We start from the raw sequence: 19,898 nt of genomic DNA, 5'->3' as shown, positions 1-19,898 counted from the left end.
TGTCAAATAGAAATAAGATGGTTTCTTTTTGTAAAGGAGTTTAATAGGACATTTATTGTTGAGGTAAGTAGTGGGTCTGTTTATCAAGTATGTTGTTGTCAAAATGTACTCTCGCTAGTATCTTAGGGGTATTTTGGATTGAAATAGTAAAGCCTAGCAATTTCAAGAAGATAATTATACTTTCTCTCTACCACACCATTTTGTTGTGGTGTGTAGGGACATGATTTTTGGTGAATGATGCCTATAGATTAAAAGAAAACATTTGCTTCTGTACTGATAAATGCTAGATCATTGTAGACCTTAGAACTTTGATTTAGATTTGAAATTGAGTTTCAACTAATGAAACAAAAAATTTGATCACTTAAAGAGCATTACTCTTGCAGCTAAGTAAGTGAGTCCATGTGCACCTACTAAAATCATCTACCATGGTAAGAAAGTATTTATAATTTTCGTGTTGATACATTATAAGGGCTCCATAGATTTACATGCAACATACCAAAAATTTGATTGGAGGTAGTGGTTTTGATCGAAAATGGTATCCTAGATTGCCTTGCTATTCAACACACAGAGCAAATAAAAGGTTTTTTAGGTGAGAAGACAACAAGTATATTAGATAGCTTCTGCATTTTGACAAAAGACATATGATCAAATCTGTTATTCCATAAAATATCAGTATTACTTTCAGTACATGTGTTATCAAAGAGTATAAAATTAGAGTTTAAGGCAACAGAATGTGCTTTAATAGCAATGAAATTTTTATAGGTAAAGAAATAGAAGAACACAAGAACTTGAAACATCACATACATGCGGATCAAATGACAAGGTATTGGCTTTAGGAAAAACAGTAGGAAAATAAGATATAACAGGCTAAGTTTTCTTCAGAAAGTATGTGCATAAGAGATACAATCCATCTTTCACTTCATCAATCTCCAGAGTTTTCTTCATTAAAGGGGCCTACAATAGACAAGAACTGGCAGAGAAAACAATTAGGGATCCGAGTTAAGCAGTTGGAGTTGAGATAGAAATGATATTAAACTTAAAAGTAGGTGCAAACGACACTTTATGAAAAGTTAGCTGAGGTGCAAGTATTATACTATCAATTTGTCTCATCCTTACTTTATGATAGGAACAAACATTGGATAAGGTAAGGTTTGCATATTAAACATCGGAGATTTATTATGTGTCATGTGGTGTGAAGATCTTGAGTCCAAAATTCATGTGTTATCTAAAGTTTTGACGCATTTACACGATAATGCACCAAGTCTAGTAAAAGTAAGGGAAGACATTATAGCTATAAAGTTTGCAGAATCAGTAGTTGAGTTATTATTGTTGTTTGACCCTTCTCCGCTGCTTGGTTGAAAACTCTGAAATATGTTGATCAACTGCGCATATTGTTCCTAGGTGAACCCTATTGTGGCCATGCTATTCTCTTGAGCACTTAGATTAACCTCTCCAATTGTTGATGCTTACGTAGCAATAGAGTGAGAATTGGCCATAGACCTATTTCTTTTATTAACTCTGAAATTTTATGTAAATTTCATCATTTGATTTCTCTGCAGTGGATTAGTAGGACCTTAAGGATACCCATGCAATTTATAGCATCTTTCCTTAATGTGCCCTAAACACTTATAAAATTCACAATTGGGACGAAATCTGTCTGCAGAAGAGTAATTAGTCCTCAAATTTTTCCATGAAGGACTAATACTACTAAAATTTTCTTGACTTCCGGAAGAACTAGCACAAAAATTACCTTGAGCATCTGAGAAATTGCCTTTAAAAATTTTTGAATTCCAGCATTGAGAGCAATGGATCCAACAATCAAATGATTTGAAGGCCTCATCTCTCTTTATTTTTCTTCTTGGATCAATAATATGAAAGAGTGTACCATAGAAGACAGGATATTATACTTCTTCTCATCATCTGTATAGACCTCGTTAAGTCCCATGAGAAATCGAATTAATCTCCGATCCTGCTCTGCTTTGTGTAGATTTTCCTTAGCTCCATAAGTGCAGTTACAACTGCATTGTGTCTTCGGATGCAGAGTAGTCAATTCTTCCTTAAGTTTTTTTTCAACTTTGTGTAGTAACCTATGAGATTGAGAAGTTCTTATGAGAGATCACTTATTTTCTTCTAAATCAGATAAAGCTTCGCACCGTTGGTTTGATTATAACAATCCTCCAATTCATTTCACAATTCTCAGCACTATTCGCATATTCCACATTATCATCGATTTCTTTTGTGAGAGAGTTCAAAATTCATAACATTACCATATCATCACATCATTTTCATTGCCTATAGAGCGAAAAATTGAGAGCTGGTTGAGGATGATCACCATTGATAAATCTTAACTTATTTTGTACGGAGAGAGCTTGAAAATTACTATACTTTTAGGATCGATATCCTATTCCACTGAAAGAAATAGGGACGAGTATCGCATTGGGATTATAAAAAAGATGCATATAGAGAGAATTTGCAGAATCATGATCATCGATAGATTTCAACGAATTGACGTCACTCTAAGGAAGATTGTTTTCTCCATTTTCAGCCATGAAAAGCATAATTCAACTGAGATTTCATTGGTAATCAAATTGACATAGAAGATTTCACTAATAATATCAACAACAACAATAATTTCAGAGAAGAAAAATGGGAGAATTGAACATCAAAGTTTGATATTGCGAAGAGCATTAATTTGCGAAAAAGTAGCAAAAACTGAGAAGGATTGAAGACTAACGAAGGTGAAATCTCCAATTTAGAATCTATACCATATCAGAAATGATGAATTGAGCTCTCAGTAGCTCAACAATGGAGAGAAATAAAGAGGCCATTGAAGAGAGAAGTGAGTGTATATATACAAGACTCCTACTTCCACTATCTCAAAGTGAGAGTGTATATACAAACTTCTACTCAAATGACAGCTACACATTCCAACAAACTAACAAATTAAACGCTAATTACAATGTCTAACAACCCGCTATCACTAACTGACTAGGATAATAAAATTATACTATTGCGTACAAATATATATATTAGCTTTAATACAATGCATGTTGTGTTTATACTAAGAAACTAATTACGTACATAGAGGGTGTGTTCTGTGTGGAAAAAAATATTTTTTATTTTTTTCATGTTTTAGTTGATCAAAATTTTTAAAAAATATTTTCTCTAAGATAATACTATCTTTTTAATGAGGAAAATAACCTTTTTTAGTGAAAATAAGAAAAATAAGTTCGCAAATAACATTTTACAGTGGATCTGTAATTTGTTATTTATTCTTCTCTTTTTTCTTATTCTTTATTTTTTTCTTGTCTTTTTTTTATTTCTCTATTTTGTTTGTTCTCTTTATTTTTTTTCTCAACTTTTATTATATTTTGCTAATAAATAAAAATTTGGATAATCCGCAAAGAGATTTTCTATTTTTGACATCAAAACAAATTTAAGGGCGTGACTTATTGGTAGAAAGTTCTCTGAAATAAATCCTGACTCTAGGACAAAAATTATAAAACAACTCATAAATCAAGACACGATGTGGTAGTGTGTCAAGTCTTACTTGTGGAGCATAACTTGTTGTTTGCAAATTCTTGAGTTAAGTCTTGTTTCTAAGACAAGAGTTATAGAATATCTCATTAATCAAGAAACAATGTGTTAGTGTTAACACTTGTCCATTTGGCGTAACTTGTTCTTTTGAGAGGTTCTTGGGCTAAGTCTTGTCTTATAGGCAAGACTAATATAGCATCACATAAATCAAGACACAATATGATAGTGTCGGCTCTTATCCTTGGAGCATAACTTGTCGGCTAAGTCTTGCCTCTAAGACAAGAGTTATAGAATATCTCATAAATCAAGACACGATGTGGTAGTGTCAACTCCTGCCCATGGGGTGTAACTTGTTGTTTGAAAATCCTTGGACTACTTTGTGCCTCTAAGGCAAGTGTTATAGAACATCTCATATATCAAGACATAATATAGTAGTGTCAACTCTTACCCATTGGACATAACTTATTGTTTGAAAGTCCTTGATTTATAAGACATCTCATAAATGCACGATGTGATATTGTCAAATCTTGCCCATGGAGCGTAACTTGTTGTTTAAAAGTCATTGGGCTAAGTCTTACCTCTAAGGCAAGAGTTATAGAACATCTCATAAATTAAAATACAATGTGACAATGTCAACTCTTATCTATGGGGCGTAACTTAATTGTTATTTGAAAGTCCTTGGGTTAAGTCTTGCCTCTAAGATGAGAATTATAAAATATCTTATAAATCAAAACACAATATGATAATGTCAACTCTTGCCCAAGGGCACAACTTGTTGCTTGAAAGCCCTTGGTCTAAGTCTTGCCTTTAAGGGAAGAGTTATAAAACATCTCATAAATCAATACACAATGTGGTGGTGTCAACTCTTGCCCATGGGGCATAACTTGTTGTTTGATGGTCTTTGGGCTGAGTCGTACCTCTAAGATAAGAGTTATAGAGCATTTCATAAGTAAAAAATACAATGTGTTAGTGTTGACTCTTGCCCAATATACGTAACTTGTTTGAAAATTCTTGGAATAAGTTGTACCCTTAAGGCAAGTGTTGTAGAACATCTCATAAATGAAGGCATAGTGTGGTAGTATCAACTCTTGCCCGTGGGGCATAAGTTGTTCTTTGAAAGTCGTTGAGCTAAGTTTTGTCTTTAAGACAAGAGTTGTAAAACATCTCATAAATGAAAACATAATGTGGTAGAGTCAGCTCTTGCCGGGGGAGGGGGGGATAATTTATTATTTGAAAGTCCTTGAGCTAAATATTGCCTCTGAGGTAAGAGTTATAGAACATCTCATAAATCAAAACACAATATGATAGTGTCAACTCTTGCCCATGAAACATAACTTTTTATTTAAAAGTCATAAGTCTTGCCTTTACAATGTAGTAGTGTCAACTCTTGCTCATAGGCGTAACTTGATTGAAAAAATTGAAGAAAAGAAAAAAATAAGAAAATAAGAAAAAAGAAGAAAATATTAAAAGAAAAAAGAAAAATCAAAGAAAATAAAAAAATATAGAAGCAGGGGGGTGGAAAAAAAATAAAGGCTAAGAGAAAAAAGACAAAATAAAAATAAAGATTGAGAAAAAAATTTTTAAAAAAAAAAGGAGAAAAATTTTAAAAAATAAATGAAAGTTGAGAAGAGAAAAAGAAAAAAAAAGTAAGGGTTGAGAAAATTTAAAAAGAAAAACAAAGATAAAAGAAAAAAATTAAAATTAAAATTAAAATAAAATAAAATAAAAATAGAGATTTTTTTTTTTTAAATAGAAGTTGAGAGGATAAACGGGAAAAAAATAAGTGTTGAGAAAAACTTAAAAAAAGAAGAAGAGAGAGAAATAGAAAAAAAAGATAAAAATTAAAATAAAATAAAGAAATAAATAAAAATTAAAAGGTAAATAAGTATGAAGTTATTTTAAAATATTTGAGATATTGAAGAATAAATAGATAATTGTGCTATATAGTAAAAAGAAGGAAGACTAATTTTATAAGATAATTCTTATTAGGAAAAAAAAAACAAAAGTTTATTTATGTAGTTTACTCAGGAGATTGTGCCAAGATGGTCAAAGCCCAATTATGAGAGTTTTGGCGAGCCCAAAGTCAACAAGCTGGACCTCCTATGCCTAGAAGGTCCGCTTTAGGCCCATGCAAAAAAAAATTATATATATAACGACATGTTTACTATAAATTATTAAAGTCTCAATTTTTTAAAAAATCTCATAAAATCTCAATATTTGATCATTGATGATACATATAAATGATACATGTTTGAATTAAACTAACTTGCACTTTTTAAGGAATTTAACAGATAAATTAGTATTAAAAGTGTAATTAATTTAACTAATTATGGTTAAAATAAAATTAAATCCCACGATTTATGACAATTATCTTGTTATTCCACCATTCTAATTCAAAACAACATTCATAATCTGTTTGAAAATGCTCAAAAAATTTTATGGCTTCTTCAAAAGTTTCAAACGTCCATTTTTTTCTGATTTGTTAATTTTGTTTGGTTATTTGAAATGAATAAATAGTTTTAGTGGGTTCATTCAAAAGAAAGGAAATTTAATATTCTTCAAAAAGAATTCGTTATTCCTTCTTCTCTGTTATTTGTTGTTCTTTTTTTTTACGATTTGTAATAATGAATATTGCGCCTTATTAGTACATTTCGGTGTTTGACTGTCTAATGTCAAGCACGAAGAATACAAGATTGATGGTTGTAGTCGGAGATGTACCAGTGTCGATCTCAATTCGTTATCCCTACTTCTCTATTATTTGTTGTTATTCTTTTTTTTTTTCGACGACTCGTAATAATGAATATCGCATCTTATTAGTATATTTCGGTGTTTGGCTATCTGATATCAAGCACGAAGAATACATGATTGATGGTTATAGCCAGAGATGTATCAATATCGATCTAAATCGCTATCTCGTACCAATGTCGATCTAAATCGCTATCTCAAGAAAAGCCAATGAAGATTTTTCCTCACTAGTTGTTTCACTGTCGGCTGTCACAATGTATGCGATTCATCCTTCATGAATACGGATTAAAAAATCAGATTATAATCAAGAGATGTACTCATGATTTGTTTGTCAACTCGTTTATAATCTGAATTTTAAGTTCTTTTTCTTAGAATTTTAAGTTTTAAGTTTGTGGGTCAAATTACTAGTTTTAAGTTGTCAAATTACTCGTTTTTAGTTTATTGGATTATAGTATGTCGAATTGTGTAATTCATCATCGTTTCAATTTTAAAGTCAAATGTTTTGATAAACAAAAATATACATCTCTTGTTGATTGAATTTAGCCAAAAATACAAAGTTGTTTTCATGTTTAAGCTAAAAATATAACACAGATCAATATATAGAAAAACTATATGAACATAATATTATAGATACAAGATAATACAAATATGTATCTTGGTTGAAATACATGTATTTATTGATATGCTTAAATCAATAAATGTTAAACAATACGAGATACATATAATTCATAAATAGTGAAGCAGTAATCCAAAATAAGAGAAAATGTATCTATAAGCTTGTAACATGTATCTATTGTTGTGTTAATTTGAATAATAATTACAAAACATTAGATACATATAAGAATAAAAAAATGTATCTAATGAAAAATAAAAAAATATTCACATTAAGAAGCTTAATGAATTTCTTATGTATTTGTGAATTCAATATTTAATTCAAAGTAACTAAATGATATAAAAAGATTTATCTGAACGTTCATTGATAAATTGCTTACATATTGCACAAGACTATTATTACGTAATTAACAATTGATACAATCATAAAAATTTGTATTTATTGAAAAATATATTTTGTGAACAGTATGAAGCGTATGAACAATTATGTTCAGCTCGAAGTTATTATCCAATTTAGAGACAAAATGTCTTACGAAGAAAAAAATTTAAGAAAAAGAAAATTATGTTATGATTGAATATGAGATTTAATTGTACGATGTATCGTTATTTTGCATAATGTAATCTTGTGTTAGTTACTTTCATTACTGGACTTAGTTATATATGTTTTAATAAACTTGATACGTATAGTCATAAATATGTATCTAATACAATGTAACAAAAAATGTTAAATATGATGACTTTGTAAAGTGTAACAAAAACGTACAACAAAATAATAATATATCATAATCTGGAATAGTCATATGGCAATCATTGGTGGTAAGGTAGAATCCACGATGTTGAAAAACATCTAAAAAAAACAATAACAGCATGTACTAACATCATCAAACTATATAACAGTCAACTAGCCAATAAGTAAACAACTACTCAATATGCAAACTACAGGCTTCTTCTTTGGCATTGGTGGATCGTCATTCTCATTAAAGTATCATTTCTCCGCCTTTACAGAGTCATACTTGCACAAAAGAGTGGCATATCTCATGCAATGGTATTGAGCATCAATACCCGATGAGGGAATGCCGAATCCCTCGCTCAGGTACTCAACATAAACAGCTACAAATACACCACAATTTCTACATAATGATTACTAATTATTAAAAATACATAAATACTTGTATAAGATAATGAAAACAATGAAAAGACAATGTAATACTTACAAACTTCCACTATCTTGTTGCGCTATCCTAGTAACATATTCCACTCGGAATGGAACCTAAAAAAAATATCAAATTAAAAAAATAACATTAGACGCAATAACTCTACAATAACACAGAACAATATATAGAAAAACCGTATGAACATAATATTATAGATACAAGTTAATACAAATATGTATCTTGGTTGAAATACATGTATCGATTGATATGTTTAAATCAATAAATGTTAAACAATACGAGATACATACTATTCATAAACAGTGAAACAGTGATACAAGATAAGAGAAAATGTTTCCTTAAGGTTGTAAACATGTATCTATTGTTGAGTTAATTTAAATAATACTTACAAAACATTAGATACATATTTAAAAAAAAGAATCAAATATTCAAGAAATTGAATAAACGTATCATGCAAATATAAATATGTATCACTGTCACACCCCATTTTCCTCGCGGAAGGTGGGATTCAACGTGACCACTCTTTTTGGGATTATTTGAGGAAATATGAAGAGTCACCACCTAACGAATTAAGGTGCGCTAGGACATCAGTCTAGTCTACTACGAACCTATTTTGTTATTTTGTCTTAGTTCACCAAAAATTCAGATAAGGGTTCAAATTACCTCAAAAAGAAGGTGTTAAGCACCTTTCGGAATCCACAAAGGTGGTTCCTAACCGAATTCATATTTTATGAGGATTCTATGTGATTAAATAAGGTCTCTTATTTTATTATTAATTTAAATGTTGACTAAGTGATAAAGTAATTAATAAACAAACTCATGTTATTTTTTCATTTCTAATTGTTAATGATCTAAGTTATAAAATAAATAAAAAATGTGAATAAGACAAACAAGGAGAGGGTAGGAAAACATAATTTATAACAAAAGGGGACTGCTTAAATAGCAAACTAACTACCCCAAATAAATAAGCATGTAAGGTAAATAAAAGAATTAAAAAAATTCATCAAATCAAATAAAGAAATATTTTTGATCTCATTCGAATCAAAACCCCTACTTGTTTAATCATCATCTGACCCATTGGCCAAACTCTTAGACAAGTTATGTCTTACCTTAATGTCTGTGGGAGATCATTACTTTCAAATGACTATCCGTCCCACCCCACCTAGGCTGTCAAATCTAGAGGCGTTCTAGGACAAGGAGAAAACTAATGTTTTAGAATACCTATCATCCCGTCTATCGTCCAAGAGGCATTGGACTTTACTATTTTGATTTTATGATCTAGACAAAACAAAGCTATGTTGCTTAGGACTTGAAACGCGCAACAAGTAGGACATAGCGTAGCACATAATTGTCCCAAGTTAGCTTCTTGGTTAATTAAAGTTGATTAATGTAATTAGCATGCAAAGACAAATAACATATTTTTGTGTCATTAACCTATAGACATGATATCTAAGTGTTCGACAACTATTTATTGAAGAGTAACTGTCAAAACATTTATAACAATGTGGCAAAAATTCATGAGAAGACATGTCAAAGTTAAACAAATGAGAAAAATAAGTCATCTTGTAATATGTGAAAGTAAAAATTATTTAACATGCTGAGTCATTAACAAGCAAATATCATTTTAATATGCCAAAATATTCCTAGATGGTCGAAAGTTATAAAACAGACTACAACATTAAAACAATTCAGAATGCAAAAGATTAAATAAAAAGTAATAAAAACTGAATGCTTAATTAATAAATTAAACAAACTGCATTAGATGGTAAAGATTAATAAGATATTGAAAATTTACTTAATTGTTGAAATAGTCTTTAACGCTGAAATTGTGTTTCAATTGTTGGAAATTGATTTTAAATGCTAAAAAATACTGACTCTTATTTGATGAAATTTATTCTAAAGTGGTGAGAAATAAAACTTAATTACTGGAAATTGTTTTTGGAGGCATCCGAAAAATAGAGTGAGTTGCTGAAAATTAATTTAATGTTGAAAAACAACTTTTCAATCGCTGAAAGTTAAAAGGCTGAAAAATAAGATTTAATTGCTAAAAATGTTATTCAAACGTTTTGAAAATTAAGACTAGGTGTTAAAATAACTCAAATGCACCATAAGCCAATTGGACACAATCCAAGTTGATTAATATGTGAAGCTAATTATTAATCCTAATCATGCTTTCTGGGCGACAAAAGAAATTTGTCGTAGATCCTATGTTAAGATTTGCCTAGGTGGTCACATAGCATGTAAAGCACATAGATCCCCGCCCCCAAGCAGTCCCATATATATTATTATTACATCATGGCGTTTGTACAATAATTCTTACAGGCCAACAACAAATGAAATAAAGGAAAAACTAAAAAAGGCTATATTGGATAGCCCTTAACGACTCCAAATCCATGGCAACTCTGTCGCTCGTCTTTAATCTGTGGACACAGAGAAAGCACCCAAAACACACCCCGATTCCAAAATATACCTTTGGCAACACATAACCAACCCTTGGCGCTGTTGAGATACTAAGGATCTATGGGATCCCAGGCAGGCTCACGCCAAAGGGGTTATGTGACGCGCAAAGATTATTTCAGATCTACAAACAAACATTCTAGTGGGGAAAACATTTAACATCAAGAGGAAACATGTCATATTGAAAAAAGCAAATAACCTGACCACCCCACCAATAAGTCACGAAATAATTATTCAGAAAATGAATAGAAGGCTCATGTCATCAAACATTTAAAGTATGCAAATCGAAAAAAAATCATGACCACATATCAGTATATAAAGGAAAATAATGCATCGTTGAAGAAAGCTGATCGAACAGAAGTGAATAATAAGCCACAAATGAGAAGATCGTAATTTCCGAAGAGAAGATCATGATTTCCGAAGTGACAAACCCGGTTGAGGAGATTAGCAGAGGTCCCAATACCAAAAGCACAAGAGATAATTTTTTATCTCCAGAGAAAGTATTTTTTGTCTGGTTTTTATAGAGTAGGAAGATATGAAAGATGTCTTCAAAAGAGAAGAGGAAGTGGGTTTATATAGCACCGAAGCCAGGAGAGCAAAGAAAGGAGAATATTTTGCAAATTCGATTAGGATAAATATCAAATAAAAAAAAAAAAAAAACAGCTCCTATTTACCTAAAAAAAACAAGTCAGAATATTATTCAATCTTCAAGAGTAGGCTAAAAATATTAATCAAGGGATACAAACTGATATTCTCCATATTAAGAAACATAATCACATAAAATTAGCACAGAATAGGTCCAATTTATTATAATTGGGAGTAATACACTCGGAATCAAAATCCACATGCCTAAGTAGGCAAAAATCACAATACACCCAAAGAATTACTATACTGATGTGATCATGCAGGCAAATCAATCAACCAAATCACGTTCTTATTTTTATATTATAAAGTTTCTCAAAGACAGTAGACAGGCATCAAAATTCCATGAACTCTTCAAAATTGAATTGCATGCTAGAGAAATCAGTCTTCGGATTGGAAACTCACAATAATTAGACATTAATACACACTATGGCATAGATGATTAGGCGATCAAAAATCCCCAAGAAATTCAACAAAATCTATAATCAAACTTCACTAATTTAACAGGAAACAATTTAACAACGAAAGATGAGAACTGAATGAGAATGCAAACCTTGGATGGATTCTTAAGAATCCATCGTAAAAGTCGATGTTTACCACATATTTTTGACAGGATTGGAACGGTTATATTGTTGTTAATCAGCGCCTCACTGGTCGTCACCTCCGCTGAGGCAAACATGGCAGAAACAGCAGAAATTCGCCCAGGGGAGTCGCGACGGAGGCAGCGGCGCTGGCCGCTGATGGCTGTTTCGCGTTTGAGGATGAGATGCGGCGGCTTGATTGCAAAAAAAGGGGCGGCACTGTTCGCCGGTGGCTCATGGCAGATCTGGGAGATAAAGTCGGAGCAGTGTCGACGGCTGTCTTCGCCGGGGATGGGAGAGCGGAGCGGGGGAAACGATTCGAGCAGCGGCGGCGGCGGCTATGGCTGCTCCGCCGGCTGCTGCTTCCGCCTGAAATGGGAGAGAGGGGCGCCGGTGAGGCGGTTGGAGAAGAGGGGGTTCGGTGATCGGTTGGTTTCGCCGACGACATCTTGGTCCATTTAGAGAGAAGGGAGAGAGAGAGAGAGGGAGGCGGCTGCTTTGGAAAATATTATATTAGGGTTTGTTGCTTTTGTTTAAAAGGAAAGAGAAGGGTGGTGGGATCTCAGACTGAGATCAAAATTATTTTAAAAAAGGTCAAAAAAATTGAATAATATTAATTTGGGTTAATATTGACATTAATTGAGTAAAAAATAGATAGAATTTAAATAGATTAGGAAAATCGAGTAAAATTATGCTGCTATTTTAATAATAATAAAGATAATAATTAGAAAAATGATAAGATGTCAATATTAAAATAATCAAGTATGTAAAATTAATGTTACGTAAAATTATTATATAAAATTGTCAATAATAATAATAACAATATATTTGTAAAAAATGTGAGTGTGCATATTTACGAAAAAGACTTAATAAATATTAACAAAATTATGTCAAATGTTGTATCTGAATTAATAAATTGTAAAAAATGATACCAAAAATTAATAAAATAATTTGTACAATTTTAAATCATGAATGCAACACGTCAATATCTGTTTGATGCAAAAAAATATGTAAAAATTGCTAACATTTAAAATTAATAATTTTGCTAAAATAGCAGCCCAAAAGAAGTATCGGGTGGTCAAAATTGGGTGTCAACAATTGCCCCTTCGCTGCTTAGGAATGATAAAAGAATTGTTAAGCAATGAAAGTTGACGTAGTAATCAATTTTGTCCGATCGAGAAGAGATCGTTGGAATTAAAGCAATAAGAGGTGTTTAAAAATAGTGTGGCTGAGACTTTGGTCTTAAGTCACCTACATATCTCTGGTTTTACGAGAATCAGGCTGTTTGTAGTTTTAGATTTAAGAACGGACAATATTCCTAAAGAATGTTAATGATAGAGGATAGGGGCATCAACAATTATATCGTGGGTCGATGAGACGGTAGTTAATAGGATGATGAAAAAAATGACGTATAGAGAAATTTGAAAATATTGAGGTAGGATTAGAGTAATGACAGTACGGGTAGATAAGATTAGAGGATTTGAAATGTGGAATGTGAATACGATAAGCACATGAAAAACGTAAGGTTTCAAGAACCCAATATTGTTTACGAAAATACATTAATGTCTATTAAGGTTCTACAGGAACCCATCAAGGTTCTACAAGAACCCATTATTGTTCATGAAACTTCTACAAAGACCTATTATTGTTTATTAAAGTTCTACAGAAACCCATTATTATTGAATAAGTTTCTGCATTAACCCAATATTATTTATTAAGGTTCTACAGGAACCCCTTATTGTTGAATAAGATTCTACAGGAACCCAATATTATGGAATAAGGTTTCTACAGAAACCCAACATTGTTGAATAAGGTTCTACAGGAACCCAAGATTGTTCAACTAAGGCTCGACAGGAACCCAAGATTGTTTGATAAGGTTCTATAGGAACCCAATATTGTGGAATAAGGTTCTACAAAAACCCAATATTGTTGAATAAGGTTCTACAAGAAACCAAGATTGTTCAATTAAGGTACTACAGGAACCCAAGATTATTTATTAAGGTTCTACAGGAACCCAAGATTATTTATTAAGGTTCTATAGGAACCCATTATTGTTGATTAAGGTCCTACAGGAACCCAAGATTATTTAGTAAGGCTCTGCAGAAACCCAATATTATGGAATAAGGTTTTACAGAAACCCAAGACTATTCAATTAAGGTTCTACAGGAACTCAAGATTATTTGATAAGGTTTTGCAGGAAACCAATATTGTTGATTAAGGTTTTACAGGAACCCGATATTGTTGATTAAGGTTCTACTGGAACCCAAGATTGTTTAATAAGGTTCTATAGGAACCTAAGATTGTTGAATAAGATTCTACAAGAACCCAAGATTGCTCAATTAAGGTTCTAAAGAAACCCAAGATTGTTTGATAAGGTTCTACAAGAACCTAATATTGTGATTAAGGTTCTATAGGAACCCAAGATTGTTTAATAAAGTAATGTCAAATTAAATATTATCAAAGTTAAAAGATAGAACAACTTAGATAATTTCCTTATTGAGGATGTAATCCTCGTCTCTTTGATGATATCACAACATCATTGTTGCATTCAGTACCTGTTGTCTGCACTCAAAGAAAAATCGTAAGTCGAAAGAAAATGTTGATTTGTACCTTGCTCAATTTGACCCCTTGGTTATTGTTTCTGCTTCATGGACGGTTGGGACTTGTACTTCATCATGGTGAAATTTTTGAGGAATTCTCAAAAATTTCTGGCCCAATTTAGAGTGAAAGGCGTCTTTCGCATGTCATTGTGAATTGATATATTGTTTACTTGTAAAATTTTTGTGGTTTTCTTGAAACCTCAAAAATTCTGCCCCAGTTTTTATCTTTGGAGTCTTATGTTCCTGTACCACTCAAAGAAAATATTAGTCCAAAAGAAATGGTTGTCCTACATTTGAATATCGTAACCTCAATTGTAATTTGCCTTTATATGCTCAAGAGTTGGGCCTATTAGCTTGACGCTTTGTAAGAGAGGGAAAAGAAAATATTTTACTAGGTTAAAATCGGACTCAAAGTGGGCTGCCTACGTATCCAAATGGAAGTCAGGTCAAACGTAGTTCGTAAGTACAAAGAAATGTAGAGAAAACAAGAAAATGTTATTGGCCATCAGACGAATCAAAGGAGAATGGTGAAAAATAAGAAATGTTTGCACGTCAACTCATTTGGTGTGCTTTACGCTTTTTTCGTGAAAGTATTGAAAATACTTTTTTCAGATCACCTTGAATAAATATATCACCCATAGTGACAAAATCATTGCTCACTAGGCGTCGTTGCACTTTTATCCTCTTCTGTACGATCAGATTCTGAACCTTGTACCTTAGCACCGAAAATTCCTCAATGTCGTGACCTTGAATATTCGAGTGATAAGTACAATTTTAGATGAGTTAAAATGAGGAGGTGGATGTGCAGGGATCCATCCTCTCCTTGGTTCCACGATACCTTGGGCCCTTAACTTTTCAAATATGTCCGCCAAGGGCTCAGTGAAAGGAGTAAAAGCTCGAGAGCTCACTCTCCCCGATTGGTGGAAAGCATTGTGTACTGGATAATGTCCTTGTCGAAAGTAGGGGTATGGGGTAAGAGAAAAGTTTGAATTTTTTAATAAAATGTAGATATTATTTTTGGAAGGGGGGCTGGTAGGGGTAGGGGATGGACTAAGAAAATTTTTTGAAATACTTTTTAAAACAATTGAATTTTGGGGTGGGTGGGGGTGGGGGTAGAGGTAGGAGTAGGGGGTAGGGGTAGGGGTAAGGGTGGGGTGGGGTAAGGGGATGGATTAAGAAAAAATTTTGAAATACTTTTTAAAACAATTGAATTTTGGGGGTGGAGGTGGGGGTAGGGGTAGGGGTAGGGGTAGGGATAGGGGTAGGAGTAGGGGCGAGGTGGGGGTAAGGGGTGGTGTCGGGGTGATAGGGTATTGGGGGCGAGATAGATGATTTTGAGAATTATATGAACATTTCAACTTTAAAGTGAGGTTGAAAGAGATTTTTGAAAAATGTTTTCTTTACTTTTTGAAGGGAAGTCATTTTCCTTAGATTTCAGAAAAATAAGTTGGTTTGAAAAATATTTTTCAAAACATATAAGCCAACCAAACATAAGAAAACTGAAAAATATTTTCTGGAAAATGTTTTCCTTCATACCAAACACACCTTATATGTAAATACATTCACTATAGAAAAGATTTATGTGGTTTATTAAAAAAAAAAAAATGATCGCCTCTCACATTTTAAATTGAAGGATCTCAAAGAGAGTAAAATTTAAAAAATGTGTAGTTTTTTCATCTCAAGGATCTACTTCCCGCAACCCCCCCCCCCCCGCACCCACCAAAATAAGGTATGGCATCAAAGATTTTGGACACAATTTATACATGAAGCACTTAAATTTTATTTACGTTGAAACATTTTGTAATTCATAACTAATTATCTTCTTTAGAGTATTGCACATTGGATATGTATAATGTTGGACACTGGTATCTTGTTTCTACATTCTAAAGAAAACAATTGTCCACTTTTCTATTTTGAGATGTTTAACCATATTTGTTCAGTTATAAAATTAATAGATAGATACCTACTTCTATCCATTTATCCTTATCATTAAATATTATTCATTATCTAATGCAATTCCTAAAGCATGAAATTTAATATATTCAAAAGGTAATTTATTAAAATTACTTTTATCATTTACTGTTTCTTAATTCTTGTGTCAATAAAAAAGTTGATAAGTAAAGCTAGACGAAGAGAGTAATATTCTTTATATTATACATCCAAAGTATCTAATGTTATATACCGGATCTTTAAACACAGCTATAAATAAATTGTGCACCATTAGACAGAAAACTTTAAAGCTTGTGTACATTGGTGCGATGTAATATTGTGGAAGGTATTTTTTACGCAATTATTCCAAACCAACTTAGATGACAACACAAAAAATGATACCATTCACCCGTACTCGACCCCTTTCATACGATTATAATAAAGTAGTTTAATCTTATTAGAAATTCATATGCTTCTAAGTGAAACAATAAATTGGACAATATGTGATGGATGGATGATTGGCAACAGGCGACATCTCTAGCTTAAGTTTAGAATAACCCAACCAAAAAGTAATGTCGCCTCATTATTTGATGATTACAATCTTGTCAAGTGAGAATATTCTGGTTGACCAAACTAACCTAAAAGCAATGGAGGGAGTGAAACCACGCATCACTCACTTTTAATTTTGGAAAAATTAAGTGGGGTCATATCAAGCGGCGTAGCTAACATTTAAACTAATTACTTATCATTTATAATTAAGATCTAGATTAAATAGCTAAACCAAGCGAATTTTCACATTAATTTATGGAATTAATTGGTATGTTAGTTTATATACTGCATATTTTTAGTCAAGACCATTGGCAGGATTTGATTAAACTCAATTAACGTAAATTAACCAAAAAAAGTCATGTCATTGGGCCATGTGTATAACGTCTTTTTTTAAAGACAAAAGCCATTATTTCATAACTTGTCCGCGTAACTTAATTTAGATTTTTACTTAACACATATTTATTTACTCTTTTTATAACTTTAAAGTGAATTAATATCACTCCTAATACTGACGTGCCATTAAAAAAAAACATGTATTTTATTATAAAAATGAGATGATTCCACTTATATATATACTAGTTTAACTGCACATGTGCGAAGATTTTTAATGAAGTTCAAATTACTTCTCAAAGATCTGTTAAAATTGATCTTGGGCCTAACTCACACCCCAAAAGTTAGCTCATGCATGAGGAGGAAGATTGCTCAAGCCTTATATAAAGATCACCCATCTCATTAACCATCAATGTGGGACTTTCTTCTCAATCTTTAATCTCCCCGAATCTGAATCAGGGCCCAACATTGAGTGAGAATGAGCCCTGCTCTGATACCATGTTAAAATTGGTCTTGAGCCCAACTCACACACCAAAAGCTAGCTCATGAGAAGGAAGATTGTCCAAATCTTATAAAGAGACCACCCATCTCATTAACTATCAATATGAGACTTTCTTCTCAATCTTTAACACTTCATACTTAATATAATAATGTAAACATAACCTATATTTTATTGCAAGCACATATATATTTTACCACCAGAAGTATCAAGTGGTTAATGGATCGACACTTTTGCATTTGTCATGCAATACCTCTTTTCCTTACTGCTAGAGGCTAAGAGAGACGCAACAATTTGAACTATATTTGTAATACGATTATGTTTATTTTATTTTTTCTATATTTAAAATCTTTCTTTATTTTTAAAGTTAAATTTTTAGAAAATCGTTGATTACTTACTTAAAACTTTTAAAATTTTGTTATTTCTTACATTTTTCTTATTCTATCGCTTGCATATTTATTTCTAGATTTTTCAAATCTTCTAAAATTGGTTTTAGTTGATTTAGAATTCTTAAACTAACGAGATAGTAGTTGTCATTAGTTCTGATGATTTCTAATAGAGAAAGTTTTACTATAAATATTTATTAATTTTTAACTCTTAAATATTAGAAAAATAGTGAAAAGACGATTTTGTCTAAAGTAATGAAGGACAAAAAGTTTAAACAATATTTGTTAAATTTTTCACACTTTTAATACAGTATAAAAATATTAAATATTAATTAAAAGTATTTAAAAGTGTGAATACCCTTAGAAAAGTGATTTAAACTTTTTGCCCTTTATTAACACATCTCGCAATCGATAAAATTATTTTGTTAAATAATTATTATTAAATTACTATTCAAATATGTAGGATAGAGAAAAAAATAATGAAGAACCTCATCCCTAAAAGGAATAGAAAAGTTAGAATGCGTACACTTTTTAGGAAAAAAATTACCATGGAAAGAAAAAAAAATTTTAAGAACCAAAATTTATAATTAAAATGAAAACGCTTGGAAAAGATTCCTACGTATTTCAAGGAAACACTTTTAAAAATCAAAATATATATTTTTTAAAAAATACATATGCATAGAAAGGTTTTTTTTTTTTTTTTTTTTTTTTTTTAATTCAGATAAGAAATCATAATGCTTAACAATTTTAAGTCAATTAGTTTAACTGCACATGTCTCGTACGTGTAATTTTTTATTATTTAAAATTAATTGATTTTTATCTATTGTGGAGATTTTTAATGAAGTGTAAAGATTTAAATCACTTTTCAAAGACTTTCCACACTTAAATATAATAATGTAAACATAAATATATATTTCATCACCAGAAGTTTCAAGTGATTGATGAATCATTACTTTTGCGTTTGTCATGCAACACCTCTATTTTTTGTTACCGGAGGCTAAGATAGATACATCAATTTGAACCATATTTGTGGCATGATTATTTTTCTTTTTTTTATATATATTTAAAATCTTTTCTTGTTTTTAAAGTTAAATCTTTACAAAGTCATTAATTACATTGTTATCACCTATTTATAACTTTTAAAAATCTTATACTTCTTAAATTTTTCTTATTTTAACAGTTTTATATTTATTTTTAAATTTTTTAAATCTTTTTAAAATCAAATTTAGTTGATTTAGAAATCTTAAATTAATGAAAAAAGTATTAGTTGTCAGTAATTCTGATGACTTCTAATAAGAAAAGGTTTTACCATAAATATTTTTAATTAATTATAGAAAAAAATAATGAAAAGACGATTTTGTCTAAAACAAAAACTTTTAATGAATGACAAAAAATTCAAACAATATTCTAAGCCCTTCACACTTTCTTCATCAGTGCCTCCCACCTCTTACCTCTCATCCCGCACCCAAAGGCGGACCCATGTGTAATTTTGAGATGCTCTGATACCCATTAAACTTGATGTACATTAGGTATAATTATATAAGAGACACAGATAAGTTTAGAGGTGTTTTGATGACTTTTCTCTTTTTAAAATTTGGTTGTTAGTATTTCTAGGGTCAACATTACAATATGTATAGTTGTTTCTATTGGGAAAACTTTTCCTCCAATCACCGGTGGTCCAAAAACATGGAACGAATTAAAATTCTAAAAAGAACGAAACCATGGGTTATACGTGCATGGCGGCCTGGGCCATGGGTTACTATAGGACGATTCCGTTCCCATTGGTTATACATAACGACCAATGAGTGTGTGTAAAGAACAACACATTAAATTGTATTCCCTTTGTTTCATTTCGTTTG

General features: G+C 31.3%; 1 protein-coding gene and 1 long non-coding RNA gene across 3 annotated transcripts; both read right to left on the bottom strand.

Moving 5' to 3' along the window:
* Window positions 1-775: 775 nt before the first annotated feature.
* Window positions 776-2,864, bottom strand: LOC124885616. Its single transcript, XR_007042922.1, has 2 exons — window positions 1,751-2,864; window positions 776-970 (listed from the first exon to the last, which is right to left on the bottom strand). It is a non-coding gene; the product is annotated as an uncharacterized LOC124885616 (long non-coding RNA).
* A 4,775-nt stretch (window positions 2,865-7,639) lies between these two features.
* On the bottom strand, window positions 7,640-12,272 carry LOC124885615. 2 transcript variants are annotated; one of them, XR_007042921.1, is made up of 3 exons: window positions 11,763-12,271; window positions 8,109-8,164; window positions 7,640-8,024 (listed from the first exon to the last, which is right to left on the bottom strand). XR_007042921.1 is itself a non-coding variant. In XM_047393695.1 (3 exons), the coding sequence occupies exons 1-3, from the start codon at window positions 11,842-11,844 to the stop codon at window positions 7,880-7,882; spliced, it is 327 nt and encodes a 108-aa protein (XP_047249651.1). In that variant the 5' UTR covers window positions 11,845-12,272; the 3' UTR covers window positions 7,640-7,879. The 2 variants fall into 2 exon arrangements, 1 of the variants encoding a protein (XP_047249651.1); XM_047393695.1 differs by having other exon boundaries at window positions 11,719-12,272.
* Between the last annotated feature and the right edge of the window lie 7,626 nt (window positions 12,273-19,898).

The sequence above is a fragment of the Capsicum annuum genome, chromosome 7 (genome assembly GCF_002878395.1).
Source record: "Capsicum annuum cultivar UCD-10X-F1 chromosome 7, UCD10Xv1.1, whole genome shotgun sequence".
In the NCBI taxonomy this organism is placed as follows: Eukaryota; Viridiplantae; Streptophyta; class Magnoliopsida; order Solanales; family Solanaceae; genus Capsicum; species Capsicum annuum.
This window is presented reverse-complemented; position numbering and strand designations above follow the sequence as displayed.

Coding starts and splice junctions, on each gene's coding strand:
- LOC124885615 (XM_047393695.1), bottom strand. CDS start 11,844: ATGTTTGCCTCAGCGGAGGTGACGACCAGTGAGGCGCTGATTAACAAC. Junction 8,165..11,718: donor TTCTTAAGAATCCATCCAAG/GTTTGCATTCTC, acceptor TATTTTTTTTAG/GTTCCATTCCGAGTGGAATA. Junction 8,025..8,108: donor CAACAAGATAGTGGAAGTTT/GTAAGTATTACA, acceptor ATCATTATGTAG/AAATTGTGGTGTATTTGTAG.